The sequence below is a fragment of the Myzus persicae genome, unplaced genomic scaffold (assembly GCF_001856785.1).
Source record: "Myzus persicae strain clone G006 unplaced genomic scaffold, MPER_G0061.0, whole genome shotgun sequence".
Lineage (NCBI taxonomy): Eukaryota > Metazoa > Arthropoda > Insecta > Hemiptera > Aphididae > Myzus > Myzus persicae.
Genome location: NW_019100582.1, coordinates 62,540 through 89,701, shown reverse-complemented (window position 1 = coordinate 89,701; position 27,162 = coordinate 62,540). Strand labels below are relative to the sequence as shown.

General features: G+C 29.2%; 1 protein-coding gene across 6 annotated transcripts; it reads right to left on the bottom strand.

The window, feature by feature from the left end:
* On the bottom strand, window positions 1-27,162 carry LOC111034935 (patronin). Of its 6 annotated transcripts, XM_022316383.1 has the most exons (27): window positions 26,123-27,161; window positions 24,742-24,843; window positions 12,688-12,783; window positions 12,391-12,597; window positions 11,999-12,208; window positions 11,680-11,927; window positions 11,505-11,614; window positions 10,346-10,456; window positions 8,944-9,025; window positions 8,688-8,880; window positions 8,431-8,614; window positions 8,153-8,371; window positions 7,900-8,072; window positions 7,716-7,835; window positions 7,523-7,632; window positions 6,815-7,441; window positions 6,526-6,737; window positions 6,173-6,447; window positions 5,872-6,102; window positions 5,563-5,799; window positions 5,252-5,450; window positions 5,001-5,093; window positions 4,832-4,903; window positions 4,235-4,324; window positions 1,252-1,432; window positions 857-1,132; window positions 1-399 (listed from the first exon to the last, which is right to left on the bottom strand). In XM_022316383.1, exons 1-27 carry the CDS (start codon window positions 26,177-26,179, stop codon window positions 255-257), a joined length of 4,860 nt encoding a protein of 1,619 aa, XP_022172075.1. In that variant the 5' UTR covers window positions 26,180-27,161; the 3' UTR covers window positions 1-254. The 6 variants fall into 6 exon arrangements, with proteins under 6 accessions (XP_022172075.1, XP_022172083.1, XP_022172099.1 ...); XM_022316391.1 differs by lacking the exon at window positions 4,235-4,324 and having other exon boundaries at window positions 26,123-27,160; XM_022316407.1 differs by lacking the exon at window positions 10,346-10,456 and having other exon boundaries at window positions 26,123-27,160.

Sequence of the window (27,162 nt, the reverse complement as noted above, 5' to 3'; positions counted from 1 at the left end):
TTTCTTCTTACTCTTTAAACATTAATAACTACACGCTAGACGATAGCCGAAATAACATTAAGACTTGTGTTAAACGAAAATTGTTAAGAAATCACTGGCGCTCGGCTTGTGGTAAGCGACGGGATAACAACATAATATCGTATACCGTACAATTTATACGGCGGGTATTCATATTTTATCCTAAATATTAATAATAATACAACTTAAACGAACAAACGACAACGACTGCCCGGGCTGGCGGCTCCGGTGTTACATCAAACGACTAGCGTCATGTCTTTTTTATTGGGATAGTTCACTTTTTTACCCTGCCACAAACTGTTGTGAATGGTAAACGCGTCGATGGTGACAGTTAGATGTTTGGTGTGCACTTGCGAAAAACACTTGCCGCCAGAATTGTACCTGTAAAAACCACGGGACAACGTTAATACATCATATTATTATAAGGATAACGTCGTGTTAGCTTTCCGGGCTAATATGATTGATTTCCGGATGACGATTTGTACGACGTGCAACATAATTAATAATTTTGATTGACTTAAAAATATTGCATGCATGAATGTAATGAAAAAAAAATTGTATTTGAAATCGAATACATTATTTCATAGTTGAAAAATCATCGATCGATAAATTGTACGTTGTGGGTGCGTAGGGTTGCGAAAATCGCCTATATTTTCAACAGCATAATAGGCCTACCTTAGAGACAATTTCTTATAACGACCAAAGTTTGTTTTTTGGTACCCAAATAAAATATTTTCTGCGATTTCGGACATTGGTCAACGACTATGCGCCGAGTGCAGACAACTATTCCAAACGAATAATAATTCGTTATTAATTTAATTTTGCAGATTCGACTCACTTGAAAAACCTGTCAAACATGCGATCGGTGACAATCCGCGGTCCGGTGCCGTATAGTTTGGCCACCTCCTCGCTCTCAGGGTAGTACAGATATAGCGCGCGGAATTGGCAGCCCGTGTCCCGGAAGAGCACCAAGAAGTGCCTGGCCTCGGACCGGTTGATCTCTTCGAGTACCCTCTTTTTGGCGTCCCGGTTCACTACGCCCGGGAACACGCAATACTCGACCGCGTTCAGTATGATACCGCGGTTGGACTTGGTCACCGGTTGTTTGTAGAGCCTGCAATGAAAACGGATTAAGATTGTTATATAAGATTAAGATGAGAATTGCATTTTCCCAATTTTTTTCAAGTGTCTATAATATAGACTCTATATAGATAAATATAAAAACACGCTTACCTAGGACCGCTGTAATCGCTACCACCACTCTCACTCGCGGCGTCGTCGAATTTTCTACGGACGGGTAGCGACCCTGGACCGGATGGCGATGCGGCTCTTCTTGGCGGCGTGGCACGTCCCAGGCCTGAATCCGTGTCACCACACCGGTACAGCATGCTGTCTTGGTCGCAGCTGGAACCTCCTAAAAATTAATATTTACATAATACATTAATATTATAATATGTATACGCATACCACAGACTAACCGCATGACACAAGGGCGGCGAAAAAGAAATAATGCATGTCCCCCTGTGTATAATAATATGTTACCGTCAAAGTAAATTAAGCAATTAAATAGCTAGACTGTTAACAACGATATTTCCGATAAAATCAGACTGCATGAGATATTGATTACAAAAAAAAACAATTATGCCCATTATTTTCAGGCAAGATGCATTTAGCAAATATTTCCTGAAAAAATTCCGCAAAACTCTGAATTTTTCAGCCATAATTGATAAAAGTGTTAATTGAATTTGATTTTTGAATTAGAAACGGGTCTGAGTTATGAAATTGATGTATTTAATCAATACAAACAATAACATACTTTCACACTCAGTAATATGTCGAGTAAAAGTGTTACGTAAAAGATAGCCGTCAGTCGCATACATCACACATGTATAGAGTAGGTACGTATACACAATTTAAATAGTGATACCGGACAAGTGACAACTTATTTGATATTGTAATAAAATATTTGTATACACGCGAGCGCATTATAGCACATGCCGTATTGCATATAAATATAACATGGGTATTTAATATAGTACTTACATATATAACCAAACGATTTTTTTCTAAACACTGTGCAGCATCATATTTATTTTCCAACCCAATTTAAATATTTTATTAAACAAAGTTATCTAAATGTTCTACCAGTATTATACATTGAGGTAATTTCTTAGTCATGGTTGTAAATGTAGAAACAAAACATACTTTGATTTTAACATTGCCTACATTGCTTGTTGGTGGCCAAACATTGATGATATTGGCTAAGCATTAACGTTATAAACATAACCTAAATTACATTATTGACGGTAACATAAATATCATATTAACTAATATTATAAGGATGCACATTTTTCGGTGAGAATTATACACCAAGTAAATTAATTGGTTCTCATATTGTAAATTATTATCTAGAACCATAATTAATTTTATTTTTTTAAACCTGAAGCCAATAGGCAGGTAAATGATGAAGAGTACAATATGAATCAATGATCTTTTATTGTTGTGATTAAAATGCAGTAATTAGTCATTAAAGCTGGGATGTTATTGCACTCAAAATCTAAAAAATGATGTGCTAATTTATTTATTTATTTTTATTTTTAATTACAATAAATAAATTATCATTTTGTAAGAATGTATAGAACTGTGATGTATAAATAAGCACATAATATTATGTTGATCTATTTATATCAGTTGAAATTATTTGTATACAAAAAAAAAATAGTTGTTGATATATTTTATGATACACTTGACTGGCAAGCTAACACATGTATTTACAAAGAAGACTAATTAATATAAAAAATTGCATTGATATTAATAAGATACACACAATTCCAAATAATGACACTATAATTAAATATTTTCACCATTGCTAATGATAAAAATGTATAGCTTACTTAGCAATAATTAGGAGCATTTATAAAACATGCAAATGCAACAACATCTAAGACCTATTTGTTAGTGATATCATTTTAAAACACCTAGATGTTAGAAAAAAGAAAAAAAAGAAAATCAATTATTGTAAACATGCTATTATATCCTATATCCTAACCAACGAAAAAAGACAATATATGTGATTATTAAATATTATTTATATGTTGTGTAAAAAAAAACAATACAGTAAACATTTAACTTAGTATAAGCTTAGGCGTTATTGGCTTTCACAATTAAACAAAATATGCAACCAATTTTAATATAAAATAAAATACTTTGTTTTCTAATAAAATTATGTTTTAACTAGTAACTAAATATTTAATTGGCTATATATATAAAAATTATCATTTATACACTAACATTCATTTTATACATCCTTAAGAAATATTTAGAGTTATTAATAATTATTAATTATTTAGAATTTTTATTTAGTTTTTCCTGATATTAAATTTTAAATTTTTAAAAAATTTTAATTTGCAGTTTGTAGATATATATTAATAATTACATTACAATTTAAAAAAATATAAAATAAAGTATAATAATAATTTACTGAATGCATTACCTACTAAAAAAATGAATATCTGAAATATGCACAACAAAATATATTTAGCTCTATTTAAATACACGTATAATAAAATAACAATGATTTATCAAAAATATACAAAACCATGAAGTTTTGAGCCATAGTTAGGACCATAAAAAAACAATAAATAGTATTGTAGTACTAGTCGACAGCTTCAGGAATGTGCAAGCGGTGCGGATCCACACTGAGGGTTAATATTAAGTGGATAATTAGGGGTCATTTTGAATGGGACGACAAGATACTTGAAGCTATAGCAGTACCATTTTATTTATCATCATTTATTGTTGGTTTGAAATTTAGTATTACAATCATTATCATGTGATTATGTACTTGCAAATATATTGCTAAAGTCTAATAATTATTATACATTTCAACAATTATTGATAAAAAAGAACTATTTGACGATATGAAGTACTTTTTTTCTATAATAGTAACAAATACTTATACATTTTGGGTAATAGACAGATAATGTAGCTGTTGATCTATACTGATTTGCCTACTACTTCGACTTACTGAGAATATTATTGACACAACTATATCAAACAAGGATTCTTAAAATAATAATACTTGTGATTCTGATAGTCAAAATAGTTATTTCAAAGAGATTTCCACCACCACAATACATTATATTTGTATATTTTTGCTGTAAAACTATCATGCTAATTGACCTTCACCAATTTTTTTTTTTTACATTTAGCTTACCATACAAATTCATGAGAGAACTGGATTTACGAGGTGCACTATTGTAGTATCCAAAATTTGTTTTACGCTTTGTTCTGTCCAAAGAAGAATCTGTAAAAACGTTCGCCAAACATGCTACCAACATTTTGTAAAACAAGTACTACATCCTAAGACTACAGCATATTCAGAAAAATTAATAAAACCATATGTCCGGGGATCTTTGCAATATATCAAAACTTTAGATTTTAGAATAAAATAAAAATGTTCATTACATTAAAATATAAAAACTAAACTTAATAACTAGTTGTCTTTTAAATTGAGACCAATTTAATTTTTATTCCAAAATATTAAATTATGTTGTTTCTCGCATTATAGTTATAAAATTTAAATTTAAAAGCCCAAATCTATATGATCCCAACAATAGTAATTATTAAAATACTTATGATACAGTATGCTTAAATAAGCATAATGCCACACATACACTAAAGTCTTGTAATTAACATTGCTATATGAGCAAAATATACAATTAGCAAGCAAACTATAGACGACTAAGATATAAATTTTTATATATAAAACAAATCTGTCTACACACATCGGGCAATATTAAAAAGTACTAACCTCTAGAATTTTTGTAAGATCCATGACGATCCAAATTTCTTGGAGTATTGAGTTTCCCTTCATCAGTCAAGTCTAAACAAGAAAAAAAGTCGGGGAAAATACTAATGAGCATCAAACAGATGCAATCTTATTTGTAATTTTGGAGTGGGAACATTTGAAACCAACATACCTGAGTAAAGAGAGGAAGTTGACGTTCGCCGAGTTTCGGCTAAGCAGTCTTGTGATCCTCGGTAATAATCTCGTCTAATTTGTGAGTTCAATGCTACGTGCACAAAATAACATTTTTATTTTAGTAGTGTTCAACAAAAAAACCAAATAAAGATTAAATAAAAAAAAAAAAACATCAAACAACATAAAGCGTGAGAATACAGTGAGTGTTGTTACAAAGAGTTATAAAAAAAAAATAATAATGAAACTTACTAGCAAGATTTGTGATTGAACCTTTTTTGCCTCGAGATGGTGTCATTGTTCCATCAGGAGTATCACTCCGATCAACATGTATAGTTTTTGGTCGGGGCCGCCCACTCTGCATTTTACTTCGTAACCTTGGAGGGCCACCCATAGTATGATTGTTGTTAATTTTCAATGAGTTCAAAAGTTCTTTATCAACAGTTTTCCCCTTAAAAAATAAAAATAATCATAAATAATGAATTATGTAAAAAAAAAGTATTTATTGTATTAAATATATACATATATTAAATTTTACAACAGTATTTTTTCTTGCTACTTACTTCTCTTTCAGCTTCTTCGATAGTCTTTTTAATCCTATATTGTTCTAATATCACCGCCCTTCTCTGTTTTTCTTCTTCTTTCTTACGCAATTTCATTTCTTCTTTTTCTTTCTCTTTTTCTTTTCTTTTCTGTGCTTCAATTTCTTTTTTATTCTTAATTTCTTCCTGTTGCTGCCTCCGTTGTAACGACAACAAAAGAATTCTCTCTTTTTTCTTTTCCATCTCGTCGATGGCCACCTTAATATAACATAAATTAATATACTTAGTACCATACACAACAAATGACAATTTATAAAAGTATATACATACAGGGTCTGGATTTTGGTTTTCAATAATGAGCTCAACTCCAGTAGATGTTGGAGTTTTGGAACGATTAATTTTGCTATTTGAGCTTTGCAATACCGCAGATTCAGAGGCAGATTTAAGTGGAGTAGACAATTCTTTTGACTTGGCAATCGTTGAAGAATTAAAATGTCTAGGAGAAATATCCAAGTTGTTTAGTGACACAGAATTGTTTAATACTTGAGTCAAATTCCTATCCTGTAAATCAAACATTTATTTAAAAAATGTAATTAATTTGTCACATAACAAAAGTTAAACAATGACATACTTTTGATACAATTTTTTTCATTCTCAGAGGAGGTTTGGGTCGTTTAGGTGTTTCTCCATCTTCAAATGACACATAAAAACCTTTATCCGATGTATTTGCAGATGTATCTTGACTAGTGTTGGATATTGAGGTATTATTTTCATTAAAGGAATTTCGATTAATTGGCATATGTGTTCGCGTAGGAGATGGTATCCTATAAGTTCTATGTCCTGACGTTATTTGAATTCTATTCAGGCTTTCAGAAAGGTCAAGATCTGACTTATTTGCATCGCTGCCTAAAACCAAAAGTAAATTCAAACGATATAGTTTTGTTGCAGACCAACTGACACATGATATATATATTACAAACATACCAATAAATGAAATGCTTTGAGGCTGCATATCGTCAATGGATGGAGTTGGCAATTGAGAGTGGCTTACAACATGATTGGAATTACGACGAGGAGGAGGAACTGGTGATGAAGGACTAGTTTTAACACCAGACCTATTTAACAGAGCAAATTCAGACTTTTGACGTGGCGACCCACTCAATGATGATGGTTGAGAAGATTTTGGTATTGTGCGACTAAATACAATTAAATTATGAATTAATATTATGTTTCAAATAGTCTAGACATTTTTACTAGGTTATGACATATTTACCTGCCATTCCAAACGTTTTGAGGTTCTTGAGCAAATGTATGTGTCTGTGGTGATGATGAAATGTCCCAACTTTTTCTGAATTTTTGTTGTTGCTGTTGCTGTTGAGGTGGTTGTTGGTTGTTGTGTAAGAAAAACTGCTGGGATTGTGTTTCCTTGTTAGGTGGCATTATTTGTTCATATGGATCTTGTGGCAAATAATGGTTGTCCGCTGGAGAGTATACATTGGGGTTTGGTAGTGTGTTAGAAGAAACTGGTCTTTGATTAACATATCCTTGCTGATTTTGGTATTGTGTGTGTTGTGGTTGATTATAATTGTTAAACGCTGGCATGGGTGGTTGATTGTGATTCATAAGACTATGCCATTGTTGATTATTATCAGTGTTGTTATGATCCATGTGTTGAATCATTTGTCCATTGGGCATTACACAGTTATTACTTTGCTGGCGGTTGATTAAGTAGTTTTGAGGTTGGTGAATGGAATGAGTGTTTTGATAAACTTGATGCAATGACTGGATTCCAGGATAATGCTGCATCATTTCTGACTGTAAACTGTTATGTTGTAATTGATTTTGTTGATTAGCTAAGCATTGTAAATCTGCTTGAATTTCTTGATAATTTGAATGCATTCTGAAATATTTAAACAAATTTATAAATTACAAAAATAAACTTTTATTAGAATATGAACAATAAATGAGTAATGATATTTACTTGGATAAGGTATTGTAATCTTCTGTATTTATGTGATCTAAATCAGGAGTCTTGCGGTCATCCGTGTACTGACTCATTCGATCAGACCATTTACTTTCCATCCCATTATCCTTTTATAACAAATTATTTATCAGTATATAATATACACTAAATTTTACTTAAATATTAAAATAACATAACTTTAAGCAAATACCTGAAATGAAAAAGACTGCTGAGCAGTTTTAACAGAAGATGGTGAAATATTCCCGTCGTTGAACATCATCCTACTATAGTTTGAATCGGGACTTTGTAGATTTCTACCGCCATTTTTATTCTAAATAACCAAACATAACATTTTAATATTTTCATCAAAAAATATGTAAACTTTTAAAAATTACCCTTGTGACAGCTTGGAAGAATGCAGCTTTTCCTACTTGTTGCCTTTGTCGATTCATAAGGGATTCCATTTTACGTTTGTCGTTTTCAATCTGTCGCCTTTTTTCTTCTAATTTTAATTTTATATTAAGCAATTGTGAACTCATTACAGAACCGTCACTTTCAGAATCATCTCCTATAGTAGTTAATTTTGTAATAACAAATATATATGGATGACAATAATGATCAACAGAATAAATTTTTAAATAGCATTACCATGATCACTGTGAGCAGCAGATGAAGAACTTTGTTGTAACCATGAAGTTGTACTGGATAGATTTACGGGTTGCGTGGTAGTATCAACATATGATAAACTACGTTTAAGTGTAGGCATAGGTGGTTGGACAACAGATTCTACATCGTCAAAACTATCATACAACATCCGTTGAAGTCCTTGGCTATTGTTTGATGCATCACTAGAAACCCTCGACATTGCTAAAATGTGGTATGTTTTAGTATCGTTTCATAGACCAAATTAGTTAGTATGAAAGTACCAGGACTAGTATTGGAGTGTTGTAATAGATTATGAACACCAGAACTATCATTTTCTTGAGAATGAGAATTAGTTACTTTGCTAATGCTATCTTTTCGTGCAACGTGTATGGCCGGTTCTTTGTCTGGATTTCGACCAAGGAAATGTAAATTATCTTGTGATCCACCAAAATTTTCAACTGTTAACTAATTTAAAATTGAAATAAAAATTAAATTTATTATTTCATAGTTATAAAGTTAGTTTAATAGCAAAACATACTTGTGAATCTTCAGAAAATGAATTTCTTCTTGATCGCCGACCGGCATACGATTGTTTTCTTGTGTCTTCCCAATGTGTTGGTTTACCTGCTGCTACATCATTATTAGCATCACCATTACTGGGATTCAACATTGAATTAAGAGTGAGAACAGAACGATTACGATGAACGATGAATTGTTCTTCACCATTACACCTAGAAACTCAAAAGTATTAAAATAAATTGTACAACATATTTTTTTAAAAATTCTTTGAATACCGGCTAGTCTTTTTTCCGTCTTGTGGCGGTTGAGGTGTTATTGTATTTGAAACTTTTTTCGCGGTATTGTTATGTGCCATGCCTACAGACAAAATACTACGTAAATAGTTGCAACTATAATATTTAAGTGTTTTAATTAAATAATAAATAAACAATATGTATACATATAACTTCACAACATTTAACTACATAAGGGTTTAATAGAAGTACAATGTACATCATAAACAAAATGAAATATACAGATGCCCAATTAAAAATTCTGCCAAATAGGCGTCCGAACTAGACCTTTAGGTCTACTCCCGGGCATCGCACCATACGAAAAAATAAAGAAATATAAATTTAAAATAATTTTATTTAAATTAAAAACTGACTTGATAAAATGTTCATATAATAAAATGTATTATAACAATTTAGTTCATTTATTTAAAAAATAAAATTAATCATTTTATCTCTATCTATGAAAATGTTTTCAATATTTTAAGTGTTGTTTTCTATTATAATATAGATATTTTAATAATTAGTCCAAGGAATTAATTATTTATAGTACATCACTTAGGCAATATAAAGGAACCCCAAAGCTTATTTATTTAAATATACCCACAAGATATAAAAAAAAATACTAATTTTTTCTATTCAAATGTAACAATTTTAATTATATTAATAACTTTTATTTCATAGGTTATGTGCATCTAAAAATTTAAATACCATAAAACATATTACACTTTTTGAAAAAAAATCAATAATTTAACGGTGAATACTCAAAAGGAAATTATTATTCAAGAATGTTTTTTAAGCAATATAATTTACAACTTTATAAGCAAATAAAGATGGGTATTGGGTAGCTATTGACAAATATTTGTTTAATTTATCATGAATTTCTTAACAACTTACTAAATTTGAGAAAAGAAATACGTAATATTCATAAAATATTTTCTAAAAAACTAATGAAAAAAAAAAATAAATATATAATCTATTAAAAAAATTAAAAATAAATATTTTCCTTCAAAAATAAATAAGACTTTACCAATCTATTTATTTATTTAACATTCACCAAAAATAAAAATGCCGTACGTAACATCACAGGGTAACATGCATAAAATATAAAAAATATTTTAAACCTTCAAATTGTTTATTTTATTACACATTAATCATTGCAAACATTAGCAAACAGTTAATAAAAAAAACACACATTGACAATGTCAAAAATTGTATTAAGGTATTAATATTATCCAAATTTGATCTAGGAAACAGATCTAAAATTCAACATAATAAAAAAAGGTGTAAAAAACACAAACAAAGCTATGCGGTGATAATTGAATTTTAGAGGCATTGATATATAAATATATAAAAAAACACACAAACAAAAATAAACTCATAACCAACTCGAATATTATTCAGATACCTGTAAACCCTGTTGAATGTGAATCCAAATTACTGCGGAGATCCGGTATAACAGAAATTGCTTGAGGTAACAAACGTTTATGCGCTACTCCGTGGCTATTTCTCGGATATGCTATCACCACAAGCAAAAAAAATTCTATAATGGTTTGAATCTTTTTTATCAAACTTATTTATGTTACCCCCTTTCTCGTACTATTTTATTTACTATAGTTGTATAATGTATTATTTGTTGGTTAAAAAAGTTAAAAAAGTTAAAATAACATCCATTTGTTCAATCATAAACTAAAAGTTAGAATGACAATCATGCAAAAATCGAAGTATATTAAATATATATACATTATCTATCTGAAAACTATTTTCATATAAATTAGATTATACAAATAATTTATTTAATTGACTGGATCAGATAATTTTATTTCATTATTGCAAAATATTTTATTTTAAATGGTAAGAAGTTTTCAATATTTTAACCTATCCTTTATACTTTATCATTAGTGTAATAAAAATGTTAAGTAGATCTAAAAATCACAATAAATGAATACTGGTTCATGTATTAAAATGTGGACGTGTAATTAAATTTAATAACTTTTATATAAGAATAATATTGACTAAAAAAGCATAAATTGCAAAACTTAACTAATATATTGCATGAATTGCTTTAACTATCCCAATTACCTCAAATTAAGTGGAAAATTATATTTATTACAATTTTTACTGCATAATATAACTTATTTATATGATTAATACTATAAGGTATAACATATAATTTTTAACTAAAATAAAACAATTTTAAATAAACCTTTGTTTTTTAAATATTGTTATTCATACCATTAACATTGTTATGTAAATTATTAAATAGAAAATACTTAGTTTGATTTTTAAAATTATTTAAAATATAATTAAATTATACTTCTAGTTCTCAGCATATTATATAGATAAGCATAAAAATATTAAAAATTTTAGAAAAACAAAAATAAATTATGAAAATGCTGCTGGTGTTTGAAATGAAAATGTGTATGGAATGGTTTTTAATAAATTATCTGATTTATTATATTTACACTTCAGCCATTCATAAGCATAACAATTATTAGAAAATCATATTCTAATTCCACGTCCACAAAATAATAATTTGCATGAATAAAATTAAAAATTTAAATTACCGTCTGCCAAGTCATTTCTACCCTGATTGAAACTGACACATTTAGCTGGATGTATTTCCAAAACATTGAATAAATCAGCAAAAAATGCAATTAAATTTGTTTTCATAGACCTATGAAAAATAAAAAGATATAAGTATTTGTAATAAATATAATACAATTATTATCATATTAATACCCTCTTATATAATATACATCCTGTGGCCTCATGTGAAATATGCTAAAAGGCAAACTGTGATCGCAAAAATCATTAATAACACTGAAATTTTTTATACAGTCCGTAGATGTTGGTGCTTTAGATACAGTGATATACTGCCAGGGCAACTCATCGGGACAATAAAAAGATATCAACGCTGCTATAGCTGCACCATCACTGATTTCATGAAAATCATTCACAGGGGAAATGTCGGGTACAGATGAATTTTCCTAGATTTATATACCAAAATACAATATATTTCAAACAAATAAAATTTAAAAAGTATTGAAAAAATACTAACCGTTTGAGAACTTGATATTCTATGTTTTAGAGCCTCAACGGTACGATTAACCCATAGTAAAATAGCTTTTTCATTATCCTCAGGCATTACAATAGTGGTTCTGTGAGGAACGTGATTCAGTCTTTGTATAGCAGCCATCACACGATTAGGTGTTGCTACTTCTTTTGCATACAATGTCATAACAGCTTCCATTATTGCCATATGAGCACTCTATGCAAATGAATAACATTAAAATATAATAATATTAACTTCAAATAAAAATAATAATAGTTGACAAATATCATAACTTTTAGTATAAATAATTTCATTAAACAACCAGAATATAACTTAATATTTTCTTATAAATCAATAATTTACAATACAATATATTAGTAATTCTAACAAAAACTTACAAGTTTTAAAGGTGTTGTTTGAATTAAAACGGTCTCTGTTACTGATGGATCATTTACAGTTACACCCTTTTTATTCAAAGCTTGGATTACACCCCAATGATTAAGATTATGATAATTTGGATCTGAATATATATTTCCTAATGCCAGACAATAAAGTTCAGCATTAGCTAAAGAATGGACCAAAGGTGGTTTTAAATGTTCTTGATTCTACATAAAAAAAAAATACTTATTAAATTAATATTAAAATTTAAAAAGTATGAATTAAAATACCCATAACTTGGCGTATTTTATACTTACATCATGGTCTTTATAAAATGGCTCAATAACATTTTCTGGAATTCTATTATTATATGCCTTTGACAGAAGCCATTTTATCGTAGCTCTTTGTTTAGCCTGAAAAAAAATAATATTTAATCATTTAATTCATATTCAAATAATTATATGCTGAAATCTCACCATAACATTAAAAATTGAGTATGGTAAAAAATTAATAAAACCGATTAGGTAGTTTGAAATTTAAATTCAATTTGAATAGTTTTACAATTTACTATGTTCTTTTGAGTAGTTCCAAGGATATTTTTTAAGTGTGTGTTTGCGAGTCCAGTAAATGTGTGAGTAATAAGTGAACATAAGTGTGTATATTAGTATATTACTGTGTGTAAAATAAACTGCGGAGCGCCCCGCATGGGCATGCACAAATTGACATTTTACATGAATATAAATTATTTTGTTTTTAACATAAATATGTTTTTGGGCTGAATACACTTTTTTTGATCAATTTTGTGTAAGGTTTGTATGGTTACTTAATACTTATTAGCGTAAAAATATTTTATTTATGATTCATTTATATTCCAAAATTATACCTAGAGGAAAAATATCCAGTTAAGTACTTCTTTTTTTTTTTCAAAAATATCATCTTTTGTGAATCTTATTAACTAACCTATTTATTTCGTACGATTTCTGAAAACATATTTGAATTCTTCATACAATTTAGATATTCACAAATGATTTTTTTTTTACTTCAACGTCTATTATTAACATTTTAAGATTCATTATATTCAAAAATTAAAACCTAATTTTGAAGGGAGTTTTTTTTAATTATTAGAAATAAACTTAAAACAAAGTGGAAAAGTTATATGATGAATTCAAATATATTTTCAAAAATTGTATCCAATGACTAGGGTAATCTGTAGAATTAGGATAAGATTCTACCATCTTAATTTTGGTAGAAAACACTGGATCAAACTTAATAAAATGATCAGCCAAATATATGACACAAAATAGATTCTGCTGAACACAAATTTTGCGAGGTTTGTTTGTAAGACGAAGAAAACACATGTGATTAAATTTTAATTAACTGTTGGTATTTTTAATACTAAATCACTTCATACGTACTTAAATACTTAATAAAATTTTAAAAACCTATGTTGTTATACAAAGTTAATTACATTTTTTTTAAATATTTTTAAGTCGTTTAATAAAAAAAAAATTTTTTTTTTGTCATAATATCGGCATACTTGTCTTATTTACCTTTTTAGAGACCTAATTTAAATTATAATTGTATGTAAACATAATTAAGATATAGAAGCCTAGTGTAGGCACTAGTCAAGCTGAACATACTTCCGAGCAAGATAGTGGTGCATTATTATTTTTTATTTTGACGTAATAAATTTTATTGCATCCTTAAAATGATTCCAAGTAAAGCTCAGTTTAGTGTTTACGTATAAAATATCAAGACATCAGAATATTTATACAAACGAGTTTTAACTTAAATATGGTAAATATTACTTTCTGTTTTCGGTGGTTCCAAAAATTCAATAAAATATGACATTTCTGCGAATAACAATCAATTTACATTTTGTAAAAATTCTAAATAATATTTGTTAAGTTTTCTACTACTTTAGACGCTAATAAAAAACTTAAAATTATACAAAGAACTACCGATTGTAAATCAAACATTGCAAATTAAATAAAAGCTCGTTTGGAGAAAATGTGTAGTAAAACATAAGAAAAATAATTAGTAATGAATCTTACGGTACATAAATAAAACGAGTTTCTTATCATTGCAGTGTTTATTTTGAAAATTGATCAGCTACCTCATGGCTATTTACTAGTTATGAACCGGCTTGGTATATTACTTAAGCTACTAGAAAGCTTGAAGCTAATTTAACTTTTTTCGGGTATCTTGTTAATGGTATTATAGATTATAGAATCGCGCGGCTCCCCAACTACTAACACAGGTGTTTTGAAGTTTGAAGTAATAAAATCCCATCCTCCATGCCCGTCATACGCATTTATTTTCTTAACCTATTTACAACACTAACTATGCAAAAAAATCACCCATTATGCCATTATGCTTTAAACATAACGACGAGTAAAGTTGTAAAATAATTATTCATCAACTTATTTACTTATGTATACATAAATATTTTGTTTCTACTACACAATATGTGTATACAATATTGCATTGATAAAAATCACGTTCAGTATTGTAATAAAATACTTTTTTTTTTTTAAACCCAGTTCAATGTGTGTAATTATATGAAACGAATAAAATTCGTTATATGGCAACGGGCATGGAAACAAGGTACCTCAAAATTAAACGAAATTAAAAATACCATCCACACATGGCCCTCTCCACCAGACTTCTCAAGGAAAATGGAAACCTCAATCAACAGAATTCGTATAGGACATACATCGATAACCCACCAGTATCTGATGAAGAAGGAAGACCCACCACTATGACCTATGTGCCAGCTGCGGTACTCATCTATCAATCAAACACATCATAACTGAATGCCTTTCATATGAAACGGATAGACGAGAAGCATTCAAACATTCTGTCAGAAGCTCTCCACCCAGACAACATAAGATACACATGATAACATTTATTACCAAGTCCAACCTTATCAATAGTATTCAACATGTAACTTATATAACATGTAAATAATTTAGAGTTAAACTCTTTGTTGCCAATGTCCATAGTTGCCGAGGCGTAATTCAAATAAAAAAAATTTTTTTTAAAAAGTTCGTTATAAATATACTTATCAGTTACCAATATGTCCAAACCATTTATTTTATAATATAGGTACAGCACGAAAAGATTTTTTTTTAAATAAAAATCTACACTTTGACAAAAAATAATAGGCATGTAATATGTTTAACGTAGATAGTAGGTATTATATAAGATATTTACACTTTTAAGTTAAACATTTAAAATATTAAGTGTATGCTCATTTAACTCGACGCTTAAATGGATGTGCGTATTATCTCAGAAATGAGTCATGCGCTCGTAGTTCGTACTACAGCAAACATTTATAGTAGGTACCTACTTGCTATAAATTATAATTTATATATGACGCTCATTGCGTATGATGCATAGAAATAATATTATAAAATTATAACATTTATACACGATTTGTTTTTTTAAGTTAACATTTTCTGCGGTATTGAGACTAAAAAAAAATTTAGTGGCAACACTCAAACTTTTGTTTAAAAATATTAACACACCAAACTAAGAAAATAGAACATTGAAATTTAATTCTGAACTCTGAAGAGCTGCTGCACTACAGCTGATTTTACAAGATGACATATTAACGCGTGTTCTTAAACACGGCGATTAATTACTGAAAATTGCAAGATAATAAACAACGCCTGAGCGTAGGTAATCACGCAACGTTGAAACTTGCTGAAACTTACTATGCAAGATGTAAGATGTTTGAAAATTAAGACATTTTAATGAATTTAGGTAGTTAAGCCCGGTTAAACGAAAAACAAAGTTTTACAATAATTGTACATTTGTACGCTAAATTCAAATCTTTTATAACTAACGTATAATAAAGAACCAGTCTGTTCTAAAAAGAACAATAAAAGAACATGCAAATATGCAATACTTAATTTACTAACCTAGACCTATATGAAAACACAAGTTTGTGGGCAGTAGTAAATTGAAAGCCGTACATAAATTAAATGTATAAACTCTTGAAAAATAAATAAATTTAATAAATGGAAAAATTGCAACTAGCGTAGGTACTACATTAATGTTAAGAAAAATATTTATTTTCGAATATAAAATCCCCAAAACTACATTAATTACACTAATAACTATTATTAATATCCATAATTTTACATTATTATAAGCCGTTATACTGTTTTTTGTAATTTTAAAAAAAGTTCAATTCTTATGTAATCGCAATAGGTACAAACTCGATAATAATATAATGTTCTTAGAATCATTACGTAAACAGTAAAACATATTTTGGGAACAGAAACTAAATAATTAGATGGAAAAACGATATATTTTTCTTTTCTGCTAAGAAACATGTAACGATATGAAATTAGGTCCATTCTATAAATAAATTATAAGCTACTTTGAGTATAAATATAGCAGTATAATAATATCAAATATGAAAGGAATACTTCGAATGAATACCTGTTAAATAGTTAATTTATAATACCAAAATTAATTGTTTATTATGCATAATTATCAATATGTAAGTAGAAAATCATAACATTAATACAAAATGTGGTATTTTTCTGTATTTATTGTCAAAACATGAATTTCAGAAGAATTTGAAATTAATAATATGAAGTTTAACACTAATGTTCCAATTACTTTTCACTAATAAACGTTCGCCTTAAAATAGCTTTATGAATCTAATGCCTCAAATTGGCATACCTATTCATTGGCCTTATTACCTAATAATAATTCGTAGACGTGAAAACAATTCATCCTACTCTGTGACCTCAATGAGAACGAGTACATAATATCATAAACATTATCTAAAAAAATACTTACAACATAATAATTAATTTGTGCGATAAGTAGGTAATAGAGATGATATTTATTACAATAAATTGTAGAAAAACGAATACAAAAATATAAATCGGAAATACATTTGTGCGCCAATTCAATAACAACAATGACATATGGTAACATCTGCTATGTTTTTTTCTATTGACCTTAGTTCGTGCACAGTTGATATGTCCTTAAACGAACGGCAGTTAATTGTTATTCTGAAAATGTGTCTACCCCTATCGTCCATAATATCGTACGATGTTCACCATTTAACACCACTGAAGAAGAAATACAAGTAAATATGTAGATGTATCGATGTATTTATTTTGAACCAGTGAGTGGAAAAAATGACTTTTTATTATTATACATTCCTCGTGATTAATTTCTTACATCCTAAGACCATAATATAATATCAATGGACAGACAGGTGTGGTGGACCGCATGGGCCCCCACAAAACGACTTCCATTGCCAACGCCTTCTGACTGTAGAGTAGGTAAGGTATACTCCTACTTGTTTATTTAATAACATTAATGTAACATAAATCTATGTTATGCAAGACAAATTTTACTCAAAAAAACGCTTATGGCTTTAAAAAGTAGTTCGTATTTTTTTCCAGACCTACAGATGTTTGAGTTTATATAATTTAAAGATAACTACATCAAAAGTACTTAATATAATAATGTATTCACTATTCAAACAATGATGAAGCAAAAATTGTACAGAAATAATAAAGCATTGTTAATTTGTTAAAAAAACCCAAAATCAATACCCACTATTTATAAATTAAAATTATTAAATAAGTTTTTGTTTTGTTGTAGACGTTAATTATAAATTGAATAAAACATTTGAGTAAATAAATGCTGCTATCATATGCAGAGGTCATTGACAACCCAACTAAATTGGGCTAAAAGTATTTCAATGAATAAAATAATTTAATAACGTTTTAGCCACTGATAACACGTCATAATAAAAACTTCTGTTTCGTAAGCCTGGATATTAAACGAACTTCTAAACAAACCCAAAAAATACGGCAATACCATAAAAGGAATTGAAAAATAATTATGTTTCATTTGAAACACATTACGACAGTATTATATCAAAAGTTATGTTAGGTAACTGAATGTAAGTCGTAACAATTCATGAACATAAATATATGTTATGCATTTATAAATAATATAAAATATTTATACCAAAATAATTTGACTCTAAAATGTAGTGCCAATAAATTCGTAAAATAAGTTTAAATAATAACCAATCTTGTAAAAGTTTTTGAATACTAGTACAATAAAATATATTTTTTTAAAAATAAATAATATTCCATTCTATATTATTAGGCAATTTGTATTATGTAATTTCTTTAGTGTTTTTCTCTAAATAAATGTTATATGAACGATTGACAATATACACATTAATAAGATAGGTTTTGGATAGTAATGTTCTTTGTATACTTTGTTTATCTCGTCAAAAATAAACTGTATTATTGTTTTTTTTTATTTTAAAATAAAAAAATATACAACCCTATCATTTAAAAAGTGATTATGATATAAACAATTCTCGCATTGTGACGTTTTTCAAATTTTAAACTTTTAAAGTGATAATTCGACACGCGAATATTGGTAGCCGTTTATTCAAAATATAATGATTAAGGGTCGGAAGTTATAGGACCTATAATAAGAAAAAATATGCACGAAAAAATTATAAAATATGCATGAAAAGATGTCAAATTCCAGAAAAACCATTAAATGTAGTGATTAATTGCACTAAAAGAAATGTAAAAATAAATTTATAATATTTCAACTATGGCAGAAAATTATTTAAATTTTGACATTTTATTGAACTGAAAATATATATTTGTAAAAATCAAAATATTAGTGAAATAGAGATGTAATCACATCACAAAGTTGTTGATAAATTAATAGTCAAAGTCAACTGCGACGATAACAATAAATACCTATATTAAATATTATTGAATTTTATATTTAATATTATTATGAATACACAGCAAAAGAAAGGAAAATAATTTTGTGTATAAAATCAAGAAATATGATCTTTTTTCATACAATTTGCAAAAATATGCATTTAAAATTTTTAAACTCACCATTGTTTCGCTCTGATTTCTAGCTATAAATTGAGAACATAATGAATAATACAACTTCTGAGACATAGTAATGACAAATACTTAGGACATTTTATAACATTTATAAAAAACTATCTAAAAATTATGTAGGTAGTAGTCAAATTTACAAGACAATTTTTAAAATTCCAAGATCTTAAATTACACATTTTAACAAAATAAAAAGTTTTAATTATTTTTTGATTTGTTGCATTGCTCAGATCCAAGTTTACAAAAGTGCAATAGGTTCACAAGCACATTGCTAAAATAGGGATAGTGATCTAAATGATTTTTTTGATCTTTAAAATCAAAAGACCAATAATTTGTTCAATAATTATTATTTCCACCTGTTATTTGTATGATAATACAAACTCTATGGCTGTCCTCGCATAGATGATAAAATAATGAATAAACATTCCTGTATTAACTTAATATGAGGTCGTAGTTTTTTTTCAAAAATAATGTAGTAATTTTTGGGAAGTTTTTGTTTCTAGGATAGTGATATGGGATATAAACTTAATTGATTTAATATAAAATATAACCCATGTAACCTTAAGTATTTATCGATACATTTCTTTCTGATAAATGTTGAGGTCAAATACACAGAAATAATTGTTACAGACTGTAGTTTAACTACAGCTTACCCACTATTAATATTTCAGTTATATTTGAAAGATTTATTTAAAAATTATATCTCTACATTTGCAAATAATTGGCGGACGCATGGACTAGTACCCCAAGTTGGCTCATTAATTTGATTTCAATTTCTGTTAATTTGTCCTTAACAATATGTCCAATCAAATATGCAAAGTTAGGTGTTGGTAGTTTTATACCTTAAATTAAATTTTCTGAAAAAAAAAAATAACCTTCTTTACGACTATCAACTATAGAATATGAAAATAGAACAATAAAACTAGTAAGTACCCACCTAAAAAAATTTTTCCTGCCAAATGCCAATCAATATGCTAACCCTGATGCTAACTATTAGTATAATTTACGTATATTGAACAAATCCTGTTTAATGAACTAAAGACTAACTACATTCATAAATATTTAAAATATATAAGAAATTACTTAGGAAAAACGACTTATATTTTTCATTAGTAGGGTATACATGAGGGTGTACATAACAAACGTCGATAAATTGAATTACCTTTTTAGAATATAATTGCAGTTAATTCAAACATACATTATATGATTAATTTAAGTAGGTAGACATTTTTTAATTAAAACATATAATTATTATAGGTACCTACGTACAATATACATTTTTGGATTTTTTCAATATTAGGTAATTACAACTCAAGGATTAAAAAAATATCCAACTAACAATATAATCATAATCAAACATATAAAAACAACAATGAAGAGTATTAGGTTAATAAAATAATAAATAGTAAGCATATAAAATAATTTAGCAAACTATACATAGAGCCTACATATTCCAAAAATGTATCAACTACCTAGGTATCTATAAGTCATACCTAATCACCCAGTTATACACCTTGTTATAACATTGAGATTCCAATTAAGATTAATTTATCAAAAATAAGTGAAGTTTAGAAATTTTAAATTAATAAATAATATTATGTTTGGATTAATTGGATAGACAATAGACAGTGTAAATATTAAATTACCTATCCTTGTATTTACAGTGTAAATGATAAATAATGAAAGCCCCTAGGTATGATAACTAAAACATTTAAACTATGACCCAAATGCAGGCAATAACAATAAAAACAATAATGTGTATTCTTGAAGGCAGTAGGTTAGGTTACACTAACATGGATAAAACTATAATTTTTATTCAAATCCCTATGTCCTTACATATAAAACCAAATTTATAAAAGCATAATTCTTTTTGTCCTTGTATAAAAAAAATACACCTACATTCAAAATTTAACCGTTATTTTATAACAAAATGTACCTATATGTTTAAATAAACCAAATGATATCGACAAAGAACTACATTACCTACACCTATGTTTGTTATTCGAATTTTGTTTTTGTTTTATTTGGGTATAATATAGGTATGTATAATTGGTTCTAAATTATAGGTATTTAAATTTTTAAATTTAACATTTACTTAATAATGATCAAATACAAAATGTACGTATGATTTTTAAGTTCCCTCAAGCTATACACACTAGGCAAGATACTTAAGATACTAAACAAAATAATTTAATGAAGATATTAATTATTAGATAATATTTGTTACAAAATACTAACAAACAAATAGGTAGGAACACACCTTTGAATAAGTACACAATTACCTTATTAGTTACTTAATAATCTAAAGTGATACCAAATAGTAGATTTATTATAAGGAATTTGGTGACATGAGTATTGAACTATTAAATATTTTAACCTTGAATGCCTACTAAAATTGTTATTATGTTGATTTGTTGGTTATTTCATACCATTCAATTGTGAGTTCTAAATAATTACTTCATTTCAGATGAAAATTATCAAAATAATTTAAAAAATAATCCACATTTAAATAATTAAAAATATACATTTGTATTTACTTGTCTACAAAATAAGTAGGTAACTAAATATTAAAACCATCTGTCAATCCAGGACTAGAAGTGACACCTAGAGTAATACCTACTACCTAAGTTCTAGTTTATTGTTTGAATTAGTTTAAAATGTAAATTTTTAAACAGCACAGTTTGATAAATTATGTTAATATGTTATATGTTTAGTTCTGTATTACTTTATCTAGCTATGCAATATTACCTATTTAGGTACTTTATATATAAATCAATAATTGTACTCTTAAGATTCAAAGTAAATTTTAGTTTATAAGAATATAAGATAGTTAATATATATTACCAAAAGAGACCTTAAACATAAGTAGGTAGCTAATTAATTGCTAAATAGTTCTTAGCAATTTTTTAAAAAATAATAAACTGAAATCTACAGAAAATAAAACAGTCATTACTTGAGTGGGGCATGTCATACTGTAATTGATTTTATGAGTAAGTAAAACAAATTCATAAACCATGTAGAAATTTAAATTTCATGAATTAGTCTCTATCATACTCAAACAAAAAAATGTAGGCAAGTAGGTAACAGCCATAGGCGTGCGCACGGGGTGTGCAGGGTGTGCAGCTGCACACCCTGCAAAAATGTGTGCCTACTTTAAATTGTTGATGAAACATTGTTTAATTATTTAAAAATGATTATTGAGAGTTGGTATAATTAATTCTGTATAATATGTATACATGTATAATATATAACATAATTATGTATTATACACTATTGTAAATTACATAAATAATAGTCCGTTCATCGAGATAACGCAATACCTAATAATAATAATAAATCTAATATCGATTAGTAAATAGGTCTATGGTTTGGTATTATGCTCATGACCGTGGTCAATGATTTAACTAAGAATTTTTGATTGATAGTGTTTCCCTCCAATTTTTGTGTTTATCACTTATCTGTTATTTCATATTTGGTTTTCAATTAATAAAATAATAACGATTAATATCATAGATATGCCAATTTTATTCTGTGCTATGATTAATATACTGAATCTTAATTCTTAAATCGTATTCGTAATATTTGAAATTATATAATAATTGGTATGGCTTCAAAAAAACAAAATACATTGTTGAATTTTTTCAAACCCAAAGAAAAACAAGGTAAGAACAATTTTATGAAAATACTAAATGCATTTAATTACAAATTTTATTTTAGATAATACATTTTCTCATATTAATGTTCCTAAAAATGATCCAGATGATCCAATGTCTATTGTTAAAAATACAGACTACCCGGGTGACTCATTGTTGATGTGTGATCAATCACCAAAAGTCAATGATTTAAGTAATATATTAAAGAAAACAGTTTTACTGATACAGTCAATAAAATACAATTCTTCTTTTAGATAATACATTAGATAATACAATAGAGAAAGAATCAGACTTAAGCAATTCAAAGATAGGTATGTACTTTAAACTTTCTATTCTATGAAGTAAATGTTAAATGTATTATGTAATTATATTATTTTGGTGTTGTTTAACAGGGACCTGGTTCATGTTCTAATGTGTCTAACTAATTAGTAATCACTAATCACCACCGCTGTATATCCTAAAATATATTGTGTTATGTAGCCAGTCATTATTTTTTTTTGTATCAATATTCAATGTTTTAGTTACATTATAATTTAAAACTAAGTATTTGTTTTTATATTCATAAAAATACAGTAAGAATAAATTATGGGTATTATAGCATTTGATTATTTATTTTATTATTTTGGTAGCTCTTATCAATTACAAGCCAATTTATAATAATAATTTATAATTATAAATTCTGTAAAATGTATGTTTTAATGTATGTTGCTATAACCACTTCTGTATCACTAACATTGTGCCATGTAGGTGTAGTTATAGTTTTAGCTTGTATCAATGTTTTAATTGTGTTATAATTTACAAATATATACCTATACTATTACTTTCAGATTGTACTATGCTCTTACCATCTAACCAGCCCAATTGTACTCTCCTGCACCCTCTAGATCCAGCAACTCCTTTGCCTTCTAATAAAATTGAATTATCTGATCGTATACAAAGAGGTCCTTATCAACCAATTCTTGAAAACTATCCAAGAACCAAAATGTCAAACACTCTAAGGCAATTTCATAAAGAATGGTTTAAGAGTTTCAGCTGGCTGGAATACAGCGTTAAACTAGATCGTGCATATTGTTTCAGCTGTAGAGTTTTTTTACACTCTAATGGAAAAAATAATGGACAATTAGATAAGACCTTCTCACATTTGGGTTTTAATAATTGGCGTTTAGGAACTAATAAGTTTAGAACACATCAGCTTTCCAAGTCCCATATTAACAGTAGTACTTCAATGAGTAATTTTTTGAACTGTAAATCTATAGATGTTCTGATAGACAAAGGAAATGAAATTCAACTTGCTCAAAAAGAGAAACAAAAATTGCATAANTGAAGTCAGACTGTTTACACAAATAGATGACATACCAAGAGGAAGTAATAATAGTACAATAACTCAGTGGTTGAGTTGGATAACTAAAGATGGAACAGACCGAATGAGAACTTTTGAAAATATATTTAAAGTTCTACAAGAATTTACTACCATACCAGTCACTAGTTGCTCTTGTGAAAGAGCTTTTTCAAAAATGGCAATAGTTAAAAATAAATTAAGAAGTACAATGGCTCAAGAAAGGTTAGATGCCTTACTTACAATTTTTGTTGAACAGGAAATTGCAAAATCTTTAGATATGGAGGAAATTATTGATGAATTTAAAACACTAACACCAATACAAAGAAGATTACCATTATAAAATACCTATAAATGTAAATGCTAGTTGTATAATATGTAAACTAATAATTATTTTATTTTAAAATTAAAATTTATTATAAACTAATTATTATAATATTAAGACAGTATTTATCTTACTGAATTATAGTAGGTCAAGTAACCCTTACTAAAATAATTCTGCACACCCTGTGAAAAATTCCTGCGCACGCCTATGGTAACAGCAATGTACCTACAAACATACTAAATTATAAATGAATATTAGCTTAATTACATTTTATTTTAAATATCAAAATGACCTAGGTACTTAATGCATAATAAATTGGTTGGTACTTAATAAAACATGGTTGAACGTACTACCTAGGTACCTACCTAACCTGAAGTTGAAATAATTTTTTTAATAGTTGAATAGGGTACAGAACAAGTGAATATGATTTTGTAAAATTTTGAAGAAAAATTTAATACCTAAGTACAAAACTAAATAATCTGCCAAACAACAATAATATTTTATTGGTTTGATATCAAAAAATCTAGATTTAACAATGGTACCTACATATTATGAAATCTATAAAAATGTATGTTGAATCAGTATGACAGTATACAAGCATAACTTATCTGATGATGTACGTTGGTACCTAATATAATAGGCACACAGGATAGCTAATTACAATTGTTCCTAATATTGTTAGTACGTAAGTAAAACATTTGAAGAAGACCAAATTCCAAATTAGTTAAAGCTATTTTATGGGTAAAATAGGTACTTGATCAATAGGAATTCTGTAACTTCAAAATTGGTAAACGATATTCAAAAGGTATATGTTCTCAGCCTAGCTAACCGTTTAAACACATTAAGCAAGAGTCTAAATATATTGTGCCAATGAAGGTCATTCAACAGTTGGAACTTTACTGAACTGATTATCACGATCAATTATTGTAAGCATCAATTACAGTGTCGCATCCGAAGAAGGCAATAATAGAAACCTCCCCGGGAGAATAGAAATACATCACCACCACCAGTTCCGGATCGAAGATTAGAATGAGGATTGTTGACGGAGCAGAATAGAAAAATCTCTGTGTCTGTCGTGCACACAGAGTCATTGAAATCTTACCAGATCGCGGACCAGATAGCCGGAGTCGTTCATGCCTTGCCCGGTGGCGCTCGAGGAACGGAAAAAAAAAACTATGAACAGGCACTGATCAAAAAATTTTCTATCTCATCTGTCGAACCAAATGTCTCGTCGGACTACGTACGTCTAGGGCACTGAGCAAAACCAGGAAAAAGTCGGAGCAGGTAGGTATGTCATCACTGTCGTACCGATACGTGCCTAGGTCACGCGCATCGACCGCGATACCCGTTTGCCTAGCTAGTTCAAGGGAAACCTATTCGCGAAAGACACGTTTATTATTATGGTCGTTTTGAGAGACAGTCGCTCGGTTGACACTTGACGGATAAACGTCGCGGTCGCGCGCGGCGCAGTCGTCGTCGGGTCGCGCGGACAACGACAATTTCTGACGATCTTACCTGCGAACAGATGTCCGGGTTGCCAGCGAAATGTCTCGATCCGTCGGCCCGGTCCATGGCTCGAGGCTTGTCTCGCACCTGCTGCTGCTGCTGCTCGACGACTACGACGATGACTGTTCAACGCGATTGATGTGCCACAAGAACACCAAAGATCCGACGACGTCGTTCCGCGGCCCACATCGATCACGTTAAACCACTGTTATTATTTTATTACCGGACGACGACGACGGCGATGATAACGATGATAAATAATTATAATTGCAATAGCTGGTGCGTGCGCGTGTGTGCGGCCCCGTGTGAATTAACCGATAATAATGATAGCAATAACCGTAATAGGTAAATAATGATAATCGGTGACGTGAGCGTGCGAAAATCAAAATCGGCAATTTTCGGAGGGGGGCAGGGGGGGCTGCCGATAGGGTTAAGATCGAGGTCTAGGGGGTGAAAATGAGCAGTGCTCGGCGACCGATATCGATTGTACGGGCGACGTGTGCGGAGTGCACGCGAGTACGCGACGACTGTCGTCTGTCAGCCGTCGGCGGTCGGGAGGCGGAATCCGAAAATCCGATCGACAACGATCGGTCGCGTTACGACTACGGTAGTTACCCACGTACGATAATAATGTAACGTTTCATGCGCGCGCGCGCGCAACGGTCGCGGGGGGGCGAGGTGTGCGACGGTTGGGCGGCGGCGGTTGTGATAGTGAGCAATGTGAGCTACTGAGCTCGCGCGATGCCCCTTCCCCCCCGGAGTGTCGACGTGCTACGAGACGCTACTACGCTAGGCGAGTGAGAGCTGCAGCCCAGTATAATATCGTCTGCTATGGTGCTGGAGCGCGCTAGACGACGGCGGAAGACAAAACCGCCGGACCGATGTTGCGCGAAACGACTTATCAGTGCGTGCGTGAGCGCCGTGTGTGTGTGTGTGTGCGTGTGTAAACGAGGAGTTTCACGAATCGATGAGATAATAATATTATTATTGTTTATTTGTGTCTATTGTAAACAGTCGGTGATGGAGAGAGATCCTAGTCACGGGGAGAG